This window comes from Culex pipiens, chromosome 2, assembly GCF_016801865.2.
Source record: "Culex pipiens pallens isolate TS chromosome 2, TS_CPP_V2, whole genome shotgun sequence".
NCBI lineage: Eukaryota > Metazoa > Arthropoda > Insecta > Diptera > Culicidae > Culex > Culex pipiens.
In genome coordinates this window covers 86,345,459-86,365,568 of record NC_068938.1, presented here as the reverse complement: position 1 = coordinate 86,365,568, position 20,110 = coordinate 86,345,459, and the positions used below count along the sequence as shown (strand labels likewise).

At 37.7% G+C, this 20,110-nt stretch overlaps 1 protein-coding gene across 1 annotated transcript in view; it reads right to left on the bottom strand.

Annotated features, from left to right (window-relative positions):
* Positions 1–4,964: 4,964 nt before the first annotated feature.
* The window catches only part of LOC120419781 (uncharacterized), a 28,336-nt gene continuing 13,190 nt past the window's right edge, over positions 4,965–20,110 (bottom strand). The window contains exons 2-7 of the mRNA XM_039582613.2: positions 7,763–7,796; positions 7,284–7,519; positions 7,019–7,155; positions 6,096–6,628; positions 5,774–6,033; positions 4,965–5,713 (exon numbers count right to left, since the gene is read on the bottom strand). Coding sequence (XP_039438547.2) covers positions 5,615–5,713; positions 5,774–6,033; positions 6,096–6,628; positions 7,019–7,155; positions 7,284–7,519; positions 7,763–7,796 — 1,299 coding nt within the window. The 3' untranslated portion in view covers positions 4,965–5,614. The remainder of the gene's footprint in view (positions 5,714–5,773; positions 6,034–6,095; positions 6,629–7,018; positions 7,156–7,283; positions 7,520–7,762; positions 7,797–20,110) is intronic.

Sequence of the window (20,110 nt, the reverse complement as noted above, 5' to 3'; positions counted from 1 at the left end):
TAACACCCAATGTCACCCCCAAACCCAATGTCACCCCTCATGATGGTATTGAAAAAATATACAAGATCGTTAGATTTCGTTCGTCATTTTTGAATACCCAATCTGAATAATTGGATGAATTGATTTAAAAGACGGAACAAATTACATAGGTAAGTACAAAATTGACTTTTATTTTCAAACTGCGATCCTCAAATCGTCGAAAGTTCTATTCAGGACTAAAAAAATCAAAATCAAATTATTCGCTCTACCGCATTGCCTTGGCGTTCTCGATTGCGAGATTCCTTCTCGAAACTTGATTGTCGAGGCAATTGCAAACCTCTTTTTACACCTAAGCTTTCATCCACTCCGGGATTCAAACTGACGACCTTTGGATTGTAAGTCCAACTGCCTACCAGCGACTCCACCGCGACAGGACCCAGGGAGACGGCTCCTGCACCTGGACTGATCTAACGACCTAACCGTCGAACCCAGGACTGGGTGAGAAACAACCACGCTTACCCCTACACCGCGGTTCCCAGCGGATGCAGAACTAGGATGACAATAAAAATATCGATATCAGGGATACCTGACTCTATTCCTTATATTAGGCAAACATAAGTAACTGTGCTAATTTTGAGCCAAATCAGTTAAGGTTTAAGGATCGCTATCAGGAATGGATGGAATAATCGCAAAAAAATCAATTTCGCTTGCGAACTTTCTTCACCCACGAAAGAGAGAGGAGGCAAATTACGCAAAATAAAATCGCTCCCGAACTTCTCCAAGCAAATAAATCTGTGGATGATTTTTGTGAATTTCCTTGTCAGCACCACTTATAAATCTAGATTAAATTTTCAAAACAATTTATCCGCCATAGGTTTCCTATGCAGATAACCTTTTGAAAATTTAATCTAGAAATATTTATTTCACGTTGTTTACACACATTGCCCATCTACAAAATGTGACAGGCCCTGCATATATCGACGTGTGACGTTACACTTGCAAGTGTAGTAGTGAAAAAGATGTTCCGCCGAATAATTAAGATGATGATATTTTTAGATGCTCCCTTCGGATTTTTTCCCTTGATGAACATTCAATGATTTCTTTGAGGATGATTATTCCATCGCTGATCGTTATAGATCGTTAAAGTTGTAAAAAAAAATCTTTTCATACAATATCGTCTTTTTTATATCGCTAATAACTCGTCAGGGTTAGATCGGATCGTTTTGCAGTCTTGGACAAAGTTGTTTATAAAATATAGATTGTTTTGATGTTAACAGCTTATTTGAGATCTAAAGAGTGCCATTCACTAACATTTCAGTCCAAATTTGTGCGATTCATTAGCAAAAACGAATGTTCGGAATTCTAAGCAAAAGTGTCCGGATTTCGAATCAGCTTTAGTCAGTGTCCGGGATTCGAAGCACAACAAGTCATTTTAATATTCAAATTCTGATGAAAAATTGTTAGAAAAGACATATTTTGCATGCATTCTCTTAAAACTGACTGTTAATACTACATCCTGATGATATTTCTTCATTTCCAACTTATTACATGTTTTTTTGTCAGCTATAACGAAAATGATATGCTACTAAGTGTCTGGATTTCGAATCATGACGTTATTAGATTCTATAATTGGATTCAGCGGCCAAAATTACTACATGAAAGCAGTAGGCCTTGCTTGTAATTTTTGAGAAGTTTTGAAAATTGGAACTATTTTTCTCACTAAATCTCAAATGTGTATTGTTTTCAAACGATAGATGCACAATCAATATTGGACCAAAATTCTCGCTTACTTTTTCAAAAGGTCCTATGTTCATAGAAAACCATGGCACATTGATTGTTTTGAAAAAGCAATCTAAAATTTATGTAACCTAGGCGTTGGCGCAGTTGGCGACCGCTGAGGGCGCCGAAATTATTGATTGTACAATTTTTTTATGTCAGTTATAACCTGGGTGATGAATAGAGAGAATGCGTAACAAGATTTTCGAATGATCCAACTTTGTTTACATCTACAAAGTAGGAGGCTGTTCAAGCACAAGCATAACTTTTTTCTTACTGGTAAACGACTTACTGGTAAATGACAAAGAACTGCGACGAGAGTGTAATTCTGTGATGTCGCAGATACATTCCCTGGCTGATTTTGGAATCTTCCTGGTCCAGCGAAAAAACATCGCTGATTCTAGCGAAACTGATCCAGCAAACAGAGAAGATTTTCACTAAACCATTAGGGGAGTGTGGGGTAATTTGGACACCCTAAGGAAATTGCTCTGCCATGGGCTGTATGGATATTTTAAAGGAATGTGAATGAAACCAGAGGATAACAGAGATCATATTCGATGGAAAAATTTCATTCATTTCGATAAATTTTGATGAAAAACTCATTTTTATCGCAAAAATTAAAAGGTGTCCAAATTACCCCCACATTTTTGTGTGGGGGTAATATGAACACCCCTATGGGGTAATTTGGACATGTCTTGTGGGGTAATTTGGACATGCCTTGTGGGGTAATTTGGACATGCCTTGTGGGGTAATATGGACACCTTTTGTGGGGTAATTTGGACACATGTGGATGAATAAGTTTAACATTTGATGTTTTGAGCATGATTTTTAACCTTCAACCTGGTTTTGTGATTGCTCTATGTTTTTAAGTTTTTTTTTGCTCACAATATTTTGTCAGAGTTTTGAATCATGATTTTGTGATAGAACTATAATTCAAAAGGAAGAAAACAAATAGTTCAGTGTAGTAACATAATTAAATCATTTATCAATTTTGATTAGAACATTGATTCTGGATTAGGCCTAAGTTTAGCTTTTAGTGATTAAGGTATCGTTTAGATTTATCTAAATCAATCTTTATATAGAACTTATTAACCTGAAACCATTATTTTTTTTAGTTTTACATTCCGTAGCCCTTCAAATTTAAATATTATTGAAAACCAGCATAGAAATTAGAAATTTCAAAGAAATTAATTAAAAACATTAGAGTCTAGTTGAACGCCCAATGTGCATTAATCAGATTTTCATCCATTCAAATATTGAATTTTTTTTATCTAAATTAAAAAATAGGGGTTTTTTGAATGATCTTATTGCTCACATTCCGATCTGACATTTTAAATCCCTCTAAATTTATCTAAATCCATTTAAAAACTCAACCAATCATGAGAGATACTTTTTTGTTTGCCTGACAGGTAGACTTTCAGGTATGTCCAAATTACCCCACAAGCTATGTCCAAATTACCCCCATAGCATGTTTTATCAAAAATGGCAATTTTTGATGATAAAAATGGATAAAATGCACAATATTTATACGTACATACCTCAGGCATCGTTCAAACAACCCTCTTGAACAAAAATTGTCCACTTTTTTGCAATATAATTCCTGCAAAACCTTATTTCCCAACCCTCAAAAATTAGAACTTAAGGCAGTGCCAACCGGCCTTTGGAAACTTTTATATATTATACCAAAACTACATAACCTATTCCAACTTTTTTAGTTTGTCCATACTCCTAGGCCATTACTAGTACTAGCCTTATCACTTAAATTGCCGTTTTCGCTTTATATCCGAAGAAAAGGTGATTTTTAAAGGGGTGTCCAAATTACCCCCACTGTCCATATTACCCCAAACTCCCCTAGGTTTTCAATCGGAATCAAACAATAAAGACAGCTTCTGTATAAATACAACTGCACTGACTCCATAATAAAACTTCCATTCATAATTATAAAAAATGACGATCTCGTCGTCAACTTTCTTAAGATTTCTTTACTTCAATTTCTGGTCCCAAAAGCCACACATTTTTTATTCTTGCAAAAAAAAAACTATTTTTAATGATCGATAACAATACTCTCTACTTTTGGCGAACAGTAAATTGGTTCCACTTTGACAGTTCAAAATTGAGGCCGTTTTGCGAACCACTATTCAGCACCCAGGTTATAACATACTCATTAGGTATTTAAGGGTGAAAGGGTGTCAAAACAAATATAAAGGATAACTACAAATACCTGGATATTTTTTTTGGGTTAGCTAATTTGGTAAAACATATAAAAAATGATTAAGCGGCGTGTTTTTGAAAATTTATAGTAAATGCAAAATTTATTTTGTCATCAAAGAAGGGGTGCTCAAGTTGAAGAAAGCTCAAGGAGTTTTAGAAGAGCTTTTCAAAATAAATACAGCATTAAAGTTTGGGCAGTTATATAATGAAGTTTAAGTTATACCTTCCAGACTAAAGGATTGTCCAACTATATGTTATTTTCACGTTAATTTGGCTGTGAATCAAAATCCGCCAAATGGTGCAAAATATGGTCATATTTTGAGCTTCTTTGAAATAGGAATTATGTTAACATTAAAACATATACTTTTCTTTTTATGAAATCTGAGAAAATATTCAGCAAACTTAATTTCTACAATATATTTTTAATTCAATATAAATTTGAAAAATAAAACATAAAAAACTATGTTTCTGATTTTAACCATAACTTCGGGTGAAGCGCCAAATTGATGTTTCGCCAAGGGCGCCGTTAACCCAAGGTACGGCTCTGAGTAGCCCACTTTTCCTAGTAAAACCAATGCATGCAGCTTGTAGGAAATTTCCCGGCGATCATTTTTTCCTCCGAGAGATTGCAATTTCAACACTCCAGGGCCGAGATTATTACAAGGAATAGTCGATTCGTGATTTTTTGAACTTTGTTGATCGAACAACTCATAAGGGAAAAATTCACGCTTGTGTGACAGGTTGAGGATTTAATCACTTTTCCATACAATGTGCAGATTTTTTTCAACTTGGTTTCAGATGAATCTTTGTTTAGAAGATGTTATCAAAGAAAATCGAATTTTGTTTACATTCTATTCTGTGTTCTGAATTGCATTCTGTTCACCTAGTTTGTTTTAAAAAAGTTTTCTTCTGAAGGTTTCTTTTGGTACCAAATTTCAAAGCCAAACATTTAATATTTTATTATATTTTCGAAGAAATAATTCACACAGTTATGGGTTTTAACTCAACTATTTATTTTATTCGATAAAATCACTGTACATTCACGCTAATAACGAAAGCATGCTGGTTTGGAATGCAAACTTAAACACTACACGTCGCGTCTGTTAAAATAATCTACAAAAAAATCGCTAGCTCATAAATAAATAGCAGTAATAGCAATAAATGCATTCCAGAATAAATTACGATTTCTTACATACTCCTTCCGTTTCCTTTTTCCGTCGTTTTCTAATCTAATGAAAATGCAGTCTACTTCGTGACACTAAGGCGCACGTATCTAACGTTCCGTTTTTTTTCGCGGGGTTGCTTGCCTAAACGCGGGTTTTATTTTTTGGGTCCTGCTAGCGCCACCGGTAAGCCCAACTTTTCAAGGCAAGGTTTTGCGCTGAGCAGCTCTCGGTGCGTGCAGAGCGAATGATTCTTAAAAGTTGGGCTTATTCTGCAGCGGCGATGCAGCGTGGATTTCGATTTACCTAAAGACTAAGTCTCTCTACATCTTACGCGCTAAGTATTTGTTTTGTCTAGCTTCTTAAATTTACAGTGTTCTTAGAGATGTTGCAATCTAGAACTAGCAAGCTTCTTTGATCATTGTAAATAGTCTTTTTTTAAACGATCCAATACTATTTGTGTTTCAAATACTTCTAACCACGCGTTACTGGACCATCGCTCGGCCGGAATATCCCTTCACATTGAGTTCATCGATGGAGGACTTCTTTCCGCTGCCCTGCATTTTGGTAGCCAGTCCACAAGTCTGAAAATAAAGCGGGTTGAGATAAGCTAGTTCAAACTTGATGATCTTCGATCGACTTACAATAACAGTCGACAGAGCCAACAGACCGGCCAGCAGTCCCGAGATCATGACAAAGTTTTTGCACTGGTCCGGAACCTCCTGGTATCGCAGATCGTCGTACTGGCCTGGCATGATGACGGTGTACTCAATGTTCTCGTTAAACTTGGTGAACTCGGTGGTGTTCTGAGTACCGGAGGCCCTCTTGAACCGATCGTGGCCGATCATCGACAGCAAGTTGCCGTACGCGACCTCTCCCGCCGAGCGACGACGTCTGCCGAGTCCTGTGGATCGAGATTAATTGTAACAAAATTAAGGCAACTATAAACTTTTCATTTAGAATTACCCTTCCGCTTGGTAGGTTCATACAGGTCCAGACAAAAGTCGGGTTGGCAGTCCATCGCGTCCATACAGGCCTTGATTTGGGAGTGAATCCACAGAGTGCTTCGTTCCTTCATTGAGCTTAGCAAAAACGCCTCAAAATCCAGGAACACTTCGTTCGGTTTGTCACGATAGCGAGCGGGCTGGTGAGGAATGATCGAGGCAAAGTCCCGGTTGCGACATCCTTCGCGGACCAGCGAAACCGAGCCGGAAGCATGCGGATCATCGGGATCGGGCGAAACAGTCACCTCCAGCAGCTTGACGTACTTCCACACGCTTTGGGCGCTGATGCGAGCTCGCAGCTGCAGTTTGGTGCCGATGGGGACGGCCTGATCGACCGGAACTTCGTTGTTGGTCACCGAAGGCAGCGAGCTGGACGAGTGGTTCTTCAATCCGGCGATTCGCGCAATCGGGGGTGCCTCCTTGTACAGGGCCACTTCGTACTCTAGCCGCCCGGGGGTTTCTTCGACCACACCGGAAACACGTGCTCCATGGGGACTGAAATGAGGTTATGTTTGAAGCGCACGTTAGCTCATACCCTGAGCTCTCAGTAATTTAATAAGGAATTGTAGTTATTTTCTTAGATTCGATTTTTGGCAAACTCCTTTTTATATATATTTTTTAAAAATATATGTTATTTGTCTTACAATTTGTTTGTGATTTGTGATCAGGTGTTTAAATTACCCTTTGCACAGGGTTTCACGTCGTCGGTTTTACGAAAAACGAAAGCTCAAAGAAAATTCGATTCGTAAAATTTCAGAGGTTAAGCAAATTTTTGAAATAACTGCACACTTTTTTTAAATAGATTTTATGCCTAGTTCTAACAATTCATAAAAAATTTCAAATGTTTCTTTCAAAAATTGGCATCATACTGCGTCCGTAACTTACAAGCTGCCCGCAAATCCGGCGGCCTTATTCTGGATAACCGTGGGCTCTGGCGGCTTGCACATGATGATCAGCTCCTGGTCGGACTGCATCACCACCGATGGGAACTGCGGGAACCAGATGCGCACGTGGACGAAACCCTGTGTGTGTGTAAATGTGTGGGAAAAAGTGTACGTAAGTGGGATAAAAATGTCCCCGAAACCGACTTTTGGAGAATATGGGTCACTCATGCTCCGCAAATATAAAACCAAGCACACCAAATTCTTACATTCCTCTTCAGCACGCCGCAGCGTGAGAAGTCGGTGATCTTGAGGTCATAGCTAAGCTCGGCCGCGTCTTTCCGGTCCTGCCGGATCGAGCAGGCTGGGTCGGCCTCCGGGTTGACGGCGCGGTCATCCGCAAACAGGGGCGCCCCCTTGAAGCCGATCGGCTTCTTCAGCTTGGCCGTTATGATGTCACCCAGGTTGGAGCCCTGGGACGCGAACGAACACTGGATGTCAGTCACTGGAACGGACAGAACATAAAAAAAAAAAAAAACAGAAGTTAGCGGTGGTGGCCACCTTGGGAGGGCCCTCGCCGCCGTAAACGTGCGGCAATAAAATAATTATAAGATCTGAATAACCAGGCAACAGGTTGTAGAGTTTACGCGTTGAAACCTTGGCGCTTATTCAAGCTTTTTTTTTGTTTCACGGGGTACTTAACATATTAGAAGGATTGCTCAATTATGAAATTTCATCGCGCTCTTACCATCGTAGTCTTGTGCCCTGGCCAGTGGAAGTAGCTGAAAGAAGAAAGAGAGAAAATAAGTTAATGATGCGCTAACAAAAGGCAAAAATCAAATTAATTTGCTTAAATAATAGCGTTATGAGGGACCATGAAAGTTGAGGAAGAATCGTTCATGTTTTTAAATCGAGGAATTAGGTTTGGAGCCAATAACCATGCAAAATTTTTGATAGAATTATCGGATCTTCATAATTCCTGAAATGTTTTAATCGCTATTTTAGGATAAGTTTTGTAAATACTTTTTTAAACTTTTAGGTTTATTTTTTATAATATAACATTATGTTCAATAGGGTCCCCAAGACGGGTTGAATGACACCAACCCGGCCAAAATCGGTTCAGTGCCGAGATAATCGATATGTATACGTGAAAGTGGGTCTCTATTTTTTAAAGTTCCTTTTTCGAGTGATTTTAAGACTTTGCTCAGTAAATTTGACGCTAACTTTTCAAAAAGGGCATGCGAAATGATTCGAATTGATAGCAGCAAATTCTGTTGAAAAAAGTTATTGCTGTGTTATTTTAAAATCATTCTAAAATATTTTTGAATATGAATTTATAGTTGTGGTACACGCAATTAAAATATTTTTAATAACTTACATTTTAAAATCGTTAGGTTATTGATTATTTTGCAGATTACAAACAATACCTGAAAAAAATGAATTATGTATTTTGCTTTTTAGGTTTCTACCCTTTTTTGGCAAAATCTACAGAATTTTTATTTTATTTAAATTTCTACAGCCGAGCGTAAACAATGTGGCTCATTTTCTTGGGGCCTTGGGTGTCATATTGGTCCCTTATCACGAAATTTCTCATTTCAGCAATGGAAGAGCTATAAAAACCTTCAAAAGGTCATTCTTATACTAAATTTGCTGAAATTTCTGAAAAAATACCTTAAAGGTTTAAAAGAATAAACATTGAAAAACCGATTAAAAGTGGTTAAAATCATCACTTTTTCGTAAAAATCTGATAACTCGTCAAGAATTCATCATATTTTTTTTATTTTTGTCTGTTTTACAACTTTGTAAAACCTGAAATTTCAAATTTCAGACTAGGGACTCTTAATCGGACTGTAGTGGACGAAATTGGATGCTTCAAATTGCAAGAGGTGGGTTTTTTGTCCTCTATCTGACCACCACAAAATTTCCACCCGAGGGGTTAAACCGGTTCCGGAACAATCCGGATTGTTTACCGGTATTGTTTCGAAACAGTATTTCTGGTCGAAAAATATCAATAAAAAAAGATAAAAACAATGTATATTATTTTGGAATTTTGAGTACGTCATCGAAATGGGCGTTCAATTTTACAGAAAAGTCCCTTTGACACCAAACTTCTACACAGAAAAAAAATGGTGGTAATATTACAACTGGGAAGGGGTACATCTTTTAATTTTCTCCGCCAACTCACACAGCAGTTGCCCCGACCCCTCTTCGATTTGCGTGAAACTTTGTCCTAAGGGGTAACTTTTGTCCCTGATCACGAATCCGAGGTCCGTTTTTTGATATCTCGTGACGGAGGGGCGGTACGACCCCTTCCATTTTTGAACATGTGAAAAAGAGGTGTTTTTCAATAATTTGCAGCCTGAAACGGTGATGAGATAGAAATTTGGTGTCAAAGGGACTTTTGTGTAAAATTAGACGCCCGATTTGATGGCGTACTCAGAATTCCGAATAAACGTATTTTTCATCGAAAAAAACACTAAAAAAGTTTTAAAAATTCTCCCATTTTCTGTTACTTGACTGTAAAAAATTTTGGAACATGTCATTTTATGGGAAATTTAATGTACTTTTCCATTCCTTTGTGGACCATCATTCAGTGAGGTACTCCTGGATTTTAGCTCCTGAAAAGTGCTTAAAAAGTGCAAAAATGCCTCAGGGCAAGAAAAAGAGGCGGTCCTCACCAGCAGGATCGGCAGATTTGAAGAAGCTAAAGAATGCCGAAGCGCTACCTGCAAAGCCAGGCAGTTTGAGCAAGGACGCTCAAAATTCGTCTGGAAACCAGTTCGCTACCCTCCCTGTGGACGTGAGCGAGAAGGAAGAATTTGAACGACGAGAAAAGTTGCCACCCATTTTTGTGAAAACATCGTCATCGGACTCGGTGCGAAAGTGGCTGACCGGATTTATCAAATCTGGTGCTTTACGAGCTTCCATTCGCTTGTGTGCTGATGGACTCAAAATTCTGCTACCTACCAGAAAGGATTACAACTACGTTCGGGATTTCCTGAACAACACAAAGATTGAATACTACAGCCATGACGATCCAGGTAAACGCCCCATGAAACAGGTCCTCCGTGGCCTATACGACATGGATGTGAGTGTGTTGAAAGAAGAGCTCAAAACTCTTAAGTTGAACGTGGTCGAAGTCTTCAAGATGACGAGACACAACAAGGACATAAAGTATCGTGATCAACTGTACCTGGTTCATCTCGAGAAAGGATCGACAACGCCGTCTGAGCTGAAAGCAGTTCGGGCAATTTTCAACATCATCGTGTCTTGGGAACGTTATCGTCCAGTGCATCGTGACGTGACACAATGTTCGAATTGCTTGCAGTTTGGACATGGTGGAAGGAACTGTTTCATCAAGAGTCGTTGTGCAACCTGCGGAGGTGAGCACAAAACTCAAGCTTGCGAAACAATCAACGAGAACATGCAAGCGAAATGCTTCAATTGCGGCGGCGACCATTCGACCAAGAATCGAAGCTGCCCAAAACGTGCTGAGTTTGTAAAAATTCGGCAGCAAGCGACGACGAGGCACCAACCAAATCGTCGCAAAACACCACCAGCATACACGGACGTGGATTTTCCTGCTTTGGCGTCACCAGGAGCGGGATCTGCTCGAGTGGTTCCAAATCTGCAGCCATTGCCGTTGAATCAGCGGCAAAGAGTTGCAGAGAATACAACACCTCCAGGCTTCAGTCAGCAACCGAGGGAAAACCAACCAACATCAACGGGTGTAGGCAGTAGTGACCTGTTTTCACCACAAGAACTTATGAACATTTTCATCGAGATGACAACAACTCTGCGTGGGTGCAAAACTCGCCAGGAACAAGTAAGAACTCTTGGAGCATTCATCTTAAAATACAGTTCGTAGTTTACTCGTTCTAGTGATTTTGAATATTTCAATGGATTTATTTTTTTTAGTTTTAGGTTAGGATTAGTTGTTAAAGTGATTTTTTTTCTTTTTTACCCAAATGTATTCAATTCAATGCAATAATGTAAAACAATTTGAAGCAAATAAATAAATGTGATCAGTTAATAATAAAACGAAAAATACAACAAAGATGTAGAGCATTAGGCCAAACCACTTATCATGTAAAAGAAATGTAATTATTATAAGAATGTTCAATAAAGACATATTTAATTTCAAAAAAAAAAATAATGTACTTTTCGAATCTACATTGTCCCAGAAGGGTCATTTTTTTCATTTAGAACAAAATTTTTCATTTTAAAATTTCGTGTTTTTTTCTAACTTTGCAGGGTTATTTTTTAGAGTGTAACAATGTTCTACAAAGTTGTAGAGCAGACAATTACAAAAATTTTGATATATAGACATAAGGGGTTTGCTTATAAACATCACGAGTAGCGTGGCTCACGGGTATATGAAAAAGACAAAAGTGTTCAATTTCGAACGCCTCGACCGAAATTTTTGTAGCATTATAACCGCAGAAGCTAGCCTGAAATTTTGAGCGCATTTTGTTAATGTTTAGTTGTTCCACTCTTAATCTGAAGTTATAAAGAAATTTCAATAAATGTAATTTATTTATTTTCAACTTTTTAACTCTTCTTCGAGAAAGTTTTCCTATGCCGTATGATTTTTTTCAGAATAGAGGTTTCTCATAGGTTTTGATCCGGGGAACAACTTTGTAGAACATCGCAAAGCGCTAGGAATTAATCCCGGAAAGATACAGACAAATTTTTAGAGAACGTTGAATTTTGTTTCCGTACTCCAAAAAATATCCTGTATCTTTTCGGGATCAATTACTAGCGCTTTGCGATGTTCTACAAAGTTGTTCCCCGGATCAAAAACTATAAGAAACCTGAGAATAGGAAATTTTGATTGGGTTTTGGGAAACTTTCTCTATGAAGAGGTTAAAAGTGAAAATTTCCCATAGTAAATTTTTAGAAGTTCCATACCGTAAACTGGGGTCAATCGGGACACATGGGGCGAATTGGGACAACAGTTTTAACCATGTTGGAGCACAGTATTTTGATTTTTCTGGTTGGTTTCGGTTAGAACAGACTCAGGCCAACAAAATGTGTACACCCATTTTCAAATTTAAAAGCTTTAAGTGCTCTAAAAACTGCTGTCCCTATTCAGACTGTAGTCCCGATTCACCCCAGATTACGGTACTAACTTCAGGTCAATGGTGGAAGTACTAAACCTTAACCAAATACGCTCAAAATTTCAGGTTATGTTCTGGGGCCATATTGCTACAAAATTCCGGTCGAGGCGTTCGAAATTGAACACTTTTGTCTTTTTCATATATCCGTGAGCCACGCTAATCACGAGTTATCGCGATTTTACGAAAAAAAGTTTTGAAAAAGTTGGTCGTCATCGATCATGGCCATTCATGGTCACCCGCGACAGACACGGACGACGAAACAAAGAGAAACGCAAAAAGTAACTTTTTCAAAACTTTTTTTCGTAAAATCGCGATAACTCGTGATGTTTATAAGCAAACCCCTTATGTCTACATATCAAAATTTTTGTAATTGTCTGCTCTACAATTTTGTAGAACATTGTTACACTCTAAAAAATAACCCTGCAAAGTTAGAAAAAACACGAAATTTTAAAATGAAAATTTCGTTCTAAATGAAAAAATGACCCTTCTGGGACAATGTAGATTCGAAAAGTACATTAAATTTCCCATAAAATGACATGTTCCAAAATTTTTTACAGTCGAATAACGGAAAATGGGAGAATTTTTAAAACTTTTTTAGTGTTTTTTTCGATGAAAAATACGTTTATTCGGAATTCTGAGTACGCCATCAAATCGGGCGTCTAATTTTACCTAAAAGTTCCTTTGACACCAAATTTCTATCTCATCGCCGTTTCAGGCTGCAAATTGTTGAAAAACACCTCTTTTTTCGCATGTTCAAAAATGGAAGGGGTCGTACCGCCCCTCCGTCACGAGATATCAAAAAACGGACCTCGGATTCGTGATCAGGGACAAAAGTTACCCCTTAGGACAAAGTTTCACGCAAATCGAAGAGGGGTCGGGGCAACTTTTCCCGATTTCGTGTGAGTTGGTAGAGAATTACCCATGTCAGAAAAAAGGTGTAATTTTACCTCTGGAAATGTGTAATTTCACTTTTCTGGTTTCTGGTGTAATGTCACTTTTTCAGTCTAAATTGAGGTAAAATTACATCATAAAAGAGGTACTATTCAACCTTCCAAAATTACACCTTACAAATTTACAATATTTTTTTCTGTGTACACAGTAATTTTTTTTTTTTGTAAATTTGTAAGGTGTAATTTTGGAAGGTTGAATATTACCTCTTTTATGGTGTAATTTTACCTCAATTTAGACTGAAAAAGCGACATTACAACAGAAAAGTGGTAAAATTGCACATTTATAGAGGTAAAATTACACATTTTTTCTGACATAAAAGATGTATGTACCCCTTCCCAGATGCAATATTACCATGATTTTTTTCTGTGTTACACTTTACGGTTTCGAACGACTTATCACTGAAAACGTTACTTAATCCACCTTTAGGTGGTTGGTGCCTTCCTCTCATTTAAAGAGTGATTCCAACCCCCCTAAGGTGTCCACAAGGTTTATCGATCCCTCCTAACACGGTCGCAGCACCTAAGAGGTCCTTATCCTTCACCTTGAAGGTTTTAAATTTAGAAATGGATGTACACATTTTGTTGGTCTGAATTTGTTTTATCTGAAACCTACCAGAAAAATCAAAATATTGTGCTCTAACATGGTTAAAACTGCTGTCCCAATTCACCCCATGTGTCCCAATTCGCCCCAGTTGACGGTATAACATAAATATTCTTTGATGAAAAATAATGATTGTAATAAATAATACTTGTTGAGGGAAGTTAGAAAATCAAACTTGCTTTGATAAACCTTATTTACCCAACTTAGAATCTTTTACTGAACATATATATTTAAAAATTTAAGACTCTTTTCATTGTTATTAATATTTAGAGCCTTCTTGTCCTACCTGCATGTTTTATCCGTAATTACCCAATAAAATAAATTACTGGGTAAAACATATCAAAATGAGTCAAATATGTCCCGAATCACTGGCGGTACCTGTGTTTCTCCGTAAAGTTTGTATGCTCCAATGATTTTAAAATGTTAATAATTTTTCTTTTTAAAAAAACATACCGAATCCAGTTCAAAACGTGAACCATCAACATCTAGCAAAATAAGCATAAATCGATGACCGGCAGGCGAAAGCGAGAAAACATGAATAACAATTTTCACACCGCGCTCACCGCCTACTTTTCTGGCGGACTTTTCTAGCTGATCAGTATCGAAAACATTGGGGTATTCCTTTCGAACAAGAGGGGGTTTGCATTCCACCCCACACCTTTCGGCATCTGGCGAAAAAACTAGCGGAAGCAGCGCGCCACAGCAACAAGCACCGCGGCACCGGAATCGGTAGAATAATTGCATAATCGGTGCTGGTGGCCGCAAATTGGGTATTGTTCAGTTGGTCAGGTTGGTGGATCATCATCATGCATGTGTGTTTCTCGGGAAAGAGTTCAGACTGCGTGAATCGCGAAATTTGAGTATTTTAGGTCAGGGTCTGGTTTTGACGGAACAATTTCAATTAATTAAATATTACGTGCAATTCTTTCAAGAACCGGCGAAATGCATTACACTCTTTGAAGAGGCCAGGCCTACTGCGTAGCATTAACCCAAGAGAGGATTTAAAAGTTGAAATAACACAAAATTGACAAACATTAAATTTATCATTAAATTTAATAACTCCCTCCTATATGAAGTGATTTTATTCTCTATGAAAGAAGATCACTTCACCTCAAACATTTTTCAAAGAGCCTCAACTATAAAGCACTTTCCACTTGCCGCACCGGAACAATTTTGAGTGTTTTCAACGAGAATTTTCCACATCTCACGGCCACTTGCCAATTTATAAACGCTTCCAGCTTATTTTTATTACCGGCTTTCTCTCTTCTCAGTTTCGCCGGGGGGGTTGGGGGGCTTTATTGGGCGGTAATTGTTCTAATTGTTTGTTTGAGATTTTAATGCCAGATATCGGGCGGAGATCAGGCAGCTATACCGACATGAGTGGAGGGGGCCTTGAAGCGGTTCGTGGCCGTTAGGCCCAAAACAAGCACGTGTAGTGCATGTTATGTTGTTATGTTTTGGGGGGCTCTTGCATCGATCTCGATAAAAGGGAGGTGCAGATGAAAAGTGGAGAAGAGTTGCCCCTTTTCCCTGAACTATGCTGGCGGGTCTGGGTCTGGTCGGTGCTGCGGTCTTGTGCCAGCCAATTGACACACTTTCGCTGAACTGAACTGGAAAAACATGGATCATGGTGCGTTATCGCCGTCAAAGTCATTCGATGCGCGATAGATGAGGATGGCGAGAGTGCAAAAATGGCAAGAAAAAAAAAGGGAAACGCAACATAACCAGATCACGCATCGGGCTGGCATGGTTCAGGTGCTTTTTTCATGATGGTTGTGAAAAACATGATGAGCAATTAAATATCAATTCATCAATATGAGTCGTAACAAAGCAGAAATTAAAGGCTTTTTAAAAGATAGGATCGTAGCAAATGTTTGTATAGTTTACGTGAATGCCAAAAATAAGGCCGAGTTTCAAATCAATGGTGAAACAGACGTTGTTTTTTAATAAATAAATATGTCTTGTCAAAAATAAAAATATGTCTTGTCTCCTGGCATTACAAGCACTGTTCCAAATGATAAAACTACACTTTAACACTTTCATAAAATTATTTTTGATAGGTCCTTTTCGGTACTGGGAGCTGGTTATGATCGAGTCGGCTTTTGTTATTACATTTTTCTTAAAGCTAAAAGGATCTTGCGTGTAAATATTAATAGGAGGGGAGCCGATTACCCGTGGATTTTTGGGTTATTGTAGATCCGAAAAGTACAATAAATTTCTCTTAAAAAGTCATGTTGAGTAACGAAACAAGCAGAGGTTTAAAACCTTATGTGTAATTTTGATAAAAATAATCCCAAATCGAATGTCTTGGAATATCGCACCACATTTTTCGACTGTGCAAATAATATCTGCACACCAAATATTTGCACGCTGAAAAGCATACCCCTCTCCCCTCGCTCGCACAGATTTTGAAGTTGAAACGGGTTGTCCTTAAAGTTTATGCATTTTAGTTCAGTTTAGTCATGATCTTATAGATCGTTTTTAAGGGATGAACTCTACCGTCAATACCAAATACAACATTTTAAATTTGTTTGAATCAAGACTAACATTTCGCGTAATACTGAATATTTAACCTACACTAATCTATTTTCTATTTTTTTGTTAGGGTCCCTTTGATAGTAAAATTAGAATGTAGATTAGTATGGGTTAAATATTCAATATAACGCCCTTTTGAAATGTATTCTTGATTAAATAAAATAAAGATATGGTTTTCAAAAAGAACGACAAATTTCACGAATGAAATTCAAACCATTAGTTGTTGAGATATCGCTTTTGGAAAATGGAAATTTTTCTTTAGCCGCTGTAGCTCCGCAACCAGAGTTCCAATTTTCAATGTCTTTTTATTGCAAATTTTATTGCAAATTTCCTAAACATAAAAAAATCAGAATGGAAGCCGTTGGGTGGCGATGAGGTGGGCGTTGAACTACAACTTTACCGAAGATTGGTTCAGATTGATCAAAAAATTCCTTCAAAAGTTATAAGTTTTCAAATATTTACGTACCATTTATGTATGGTGGTAGTAGTGAATTTATTTCAGGCCTGCCTATTTATGTATTGACAGTAGGGATGCGGGTTTTGGCCGGATATATTCGTTATCCGGATAGATGATCCGGATAATATCCGGATCCACGGATATCCGGATAATTATCCGTAATCACCCGCTATCCGGATATTTTTGCTCATCTAAACAAAAAAATAAATAGAAAAAATCGCTGTATGGCCATTATGTGTGGGACTTAGACCAATTATAAGGTAAGGGTCTTATAAAAGACCTCAAATACCAGCACCTCGCCGAAAACGATGATTGAATTCATGTTTTTCCAAATATGTACACAAATAAATTGATTGACGCACGGCTTATCTAAAGGTTATTTTATAAAACTTGAATGAACCTCTCTAACTCATCCTGGAGCTTGTTAGGGGAACTGTTACGAGTCAGAGAAACTGTTTTTCAAAATCTTGTATCGGTAAAAATTTTGAAGTTTTTATTCAATATATTTAAGCTAAAATTTTGAAAAAGTATCAAAAATCGCTGAAATTAAGATGTTTTTGTTGTTATTTCATCAAAACATCAGTATTGAGTTCCCTAAATATGCCGTTAGTATCCTACATCATGGAAAATTATTTATCTCGGTCGTCAGTTTCGAAAATAGCAAATGCAAGGCCTACTAGTTACACGACGTTGCAAGCATATGTCTCAAAGGGTACGAAACGAACCCGAGATTTGACCGAACTTGCAAGCGATTTAAATTGCAGCTATTACACGCAAATAACATTCCAAAAGGGCGTAGCTTCAAAACATCACTGTTTAAAAAACTTCATCATCCCGGTACGAGAATCGAACTCATGACCTCTGGATTGGAAATACAGCACGCCGTTAGTCGAAACCCATCCCCTACCGGTCAGTATTCCCAGTGAGCAGATTTACTCTTTGAAGGGATCTGACTTTGCCGAGCCAGACAGGAATCGAACCCATCACCTTCCGCTTGAAAGGCGAAACCCGTAACCTTACGGCCACGGAAGCTCGGCACTGTTTACACGACATTAGATTCCAGACTACAAGAAAGCATACCCTAACCTTTAAGACTTTTACTTGCAACGTCGTGTCATTAGTTTGCCTTGCATCTGAATTCAGAGAAATTTTGAAAATTTTGGCACTTTTTTTCTCACTAAATCTCAAATATCTCGGCACTGGAGTGTCGAAATTGAATTTTCTCAAAAGGAAAAATGTTTGCCGTGAAATTTCCTACAAGCTGCATGCAATGGTTTTGCTAAAAAGAAGTGAGTTACCCTAAATTAAATGAGCATTTCTGAAAAAAAATCGAAAAAATGCGATTTTTTCAACATAAATCAGCCTGTGAGAAGACAATAAAATTTAAATTTTGGTCTAATATTGATAGTGCATCTTAATCGATGGACAAAAACCTATCGTTTAAGCAAAATACGCACCAGATTGAACCAGTTTTTGTATTGATTCCATGCGATTTTAGAAAATTTGTTCAAAAAAGTTTTTTAATTTTTTTTCTTGCCTAAGAAAACATTGTTCCTAACATCATAATCTATCATTTAAGATGTGAGCATGTGAAATTCCTCGACATTACCTTAAAATGGGACAGGTTAATGACCACCAAAATCATTAAAAATCTCCACATTATTTTTTGTTGAAAATATCCGGATAGTACGGATAGTGCGGATAATTATCCGGATATCCGGTGATCCGGATAACGGATATCCGCACGGATCATTATCCGGATATTAGGATATCCAGATATGCGGATAGCCGCATCCCTAATGGACAGCTGCCAAAATTGTATGGAGACTTGTATGGGTTAAACAATGACACAAACTGGCTTCTTTGGCCATAATAAAGGCTCTAGCCAATCAAAAAATAAATAAAAATGGTTGAAATTTGCCGATTTCGTAGAAAATTGCTCAAAAGTAAAAATAGTTGATGGATTTTTAACGAAAAAAAAAATATGTATGTATTGAAAACCGGAAGGTTGTCATTTAAAGTAACAATTTACAAACAAATCTCGGGCATATTTTCTACAACAAGATATGAAAAAAAAACTCCCATCGCCCATACCTGCTTTCATAGCGACCGTAAAAGCCGCTCCTATTCGTATAACAACATTATAAGCCATAATATGCATGGGAAACATGATTACGCACAGATAAAAAAAAGCGTGAAGAACAGTCAGGGCAACGTGGTTATTACCATACAGAGAGTGGCTACAAAAAAACTGGGCTTAAAATTAGTTCAGCAGGTTGTTTTTCGTGGAAGAGCTATTATCAAGTTCAGGAGGAGGAGGTGACTCGTTAGTGTGTGAATATGCTGCATGCATGTTTAATTCTACAACGTAATAATTAAAGGGAGAAAAAACATGGCAGCAGTAGCGCTTTTCGGCAAAGATGTTAAGTGACCTACACTTTGCGGTTGATTATTAAATTATGCGTGAAAAAATACTGATAAAACCAAGAACAACAAATCTGGATTAGCATGAAAGGTTCGTCCAAACTTTATTACGTGCCGGTTAAGTTAAACCACATTGCTAACCTAAATTCGGACCAACCAGTGCAAAAACTGGCCTTATATCGTCCCATTACACACGTGTGTCACCTGTCTGTCAGCGCACTGCAACGATTATGTTTTTTAGTTTTTCTTTCCACAATACCTACATTCCTTGAATTTCATTGTGGTCCAGTCCCTCGGGCGCGGGAGGAAACTTTTCTTGTCACAATTTCTCTTTCACTTCCTTCACTGGAAAATGTCACATTTGTGGACTTTTCCCGACACAATTACATCGCGCCAGTGCGCACGTGGCTAAGCCAATTTGTACTTGTGCGGGCTGTCAATCGTCATAATTGTTGGAGGAAGCAACAAGAAGTTGCTCGTTGGGTTGTGGATGGTAGAAGATATTCCAATGCAACCAAACCATTACCCATACATTCTTATGAGAAAATTTTCCTTGACGATCTTTTTAAATCGTTTTGTTCGGAATATTGAACTTGGCATAATAGCCTTGGCATAATGTTGGAGTAAGTCTTTTTGAAGCCGGTTGGGCATTTGGGGAGCCTATTTTTTCCAGATTGTGATGAGGCATTAAAAGATAAAATGATTTTCAAAATTTAGAGTTAATGTGTGATTAATAAAAAAAAACTTACCGCAAGAAACTTCCGAGAAAAAAATTACACCCAAAAAATCACATAAAGAAAAATTGTCTTCTTTGTACAGTCATCCCACATATTCGGAACAACCATAAATTTGGAACACTTCTAACATGCCAAATGCAGCTTTTCTGTCGACCCTACTTTTTTAAGGACCTTGATTTGGACATTCTTTTGCTTTTTCACTAGTAAAAGTAGTTCTTTTTGAACAAAAAACCTCATCTCAAGACTATTTTATCCATAGCAGCAAAGCACTG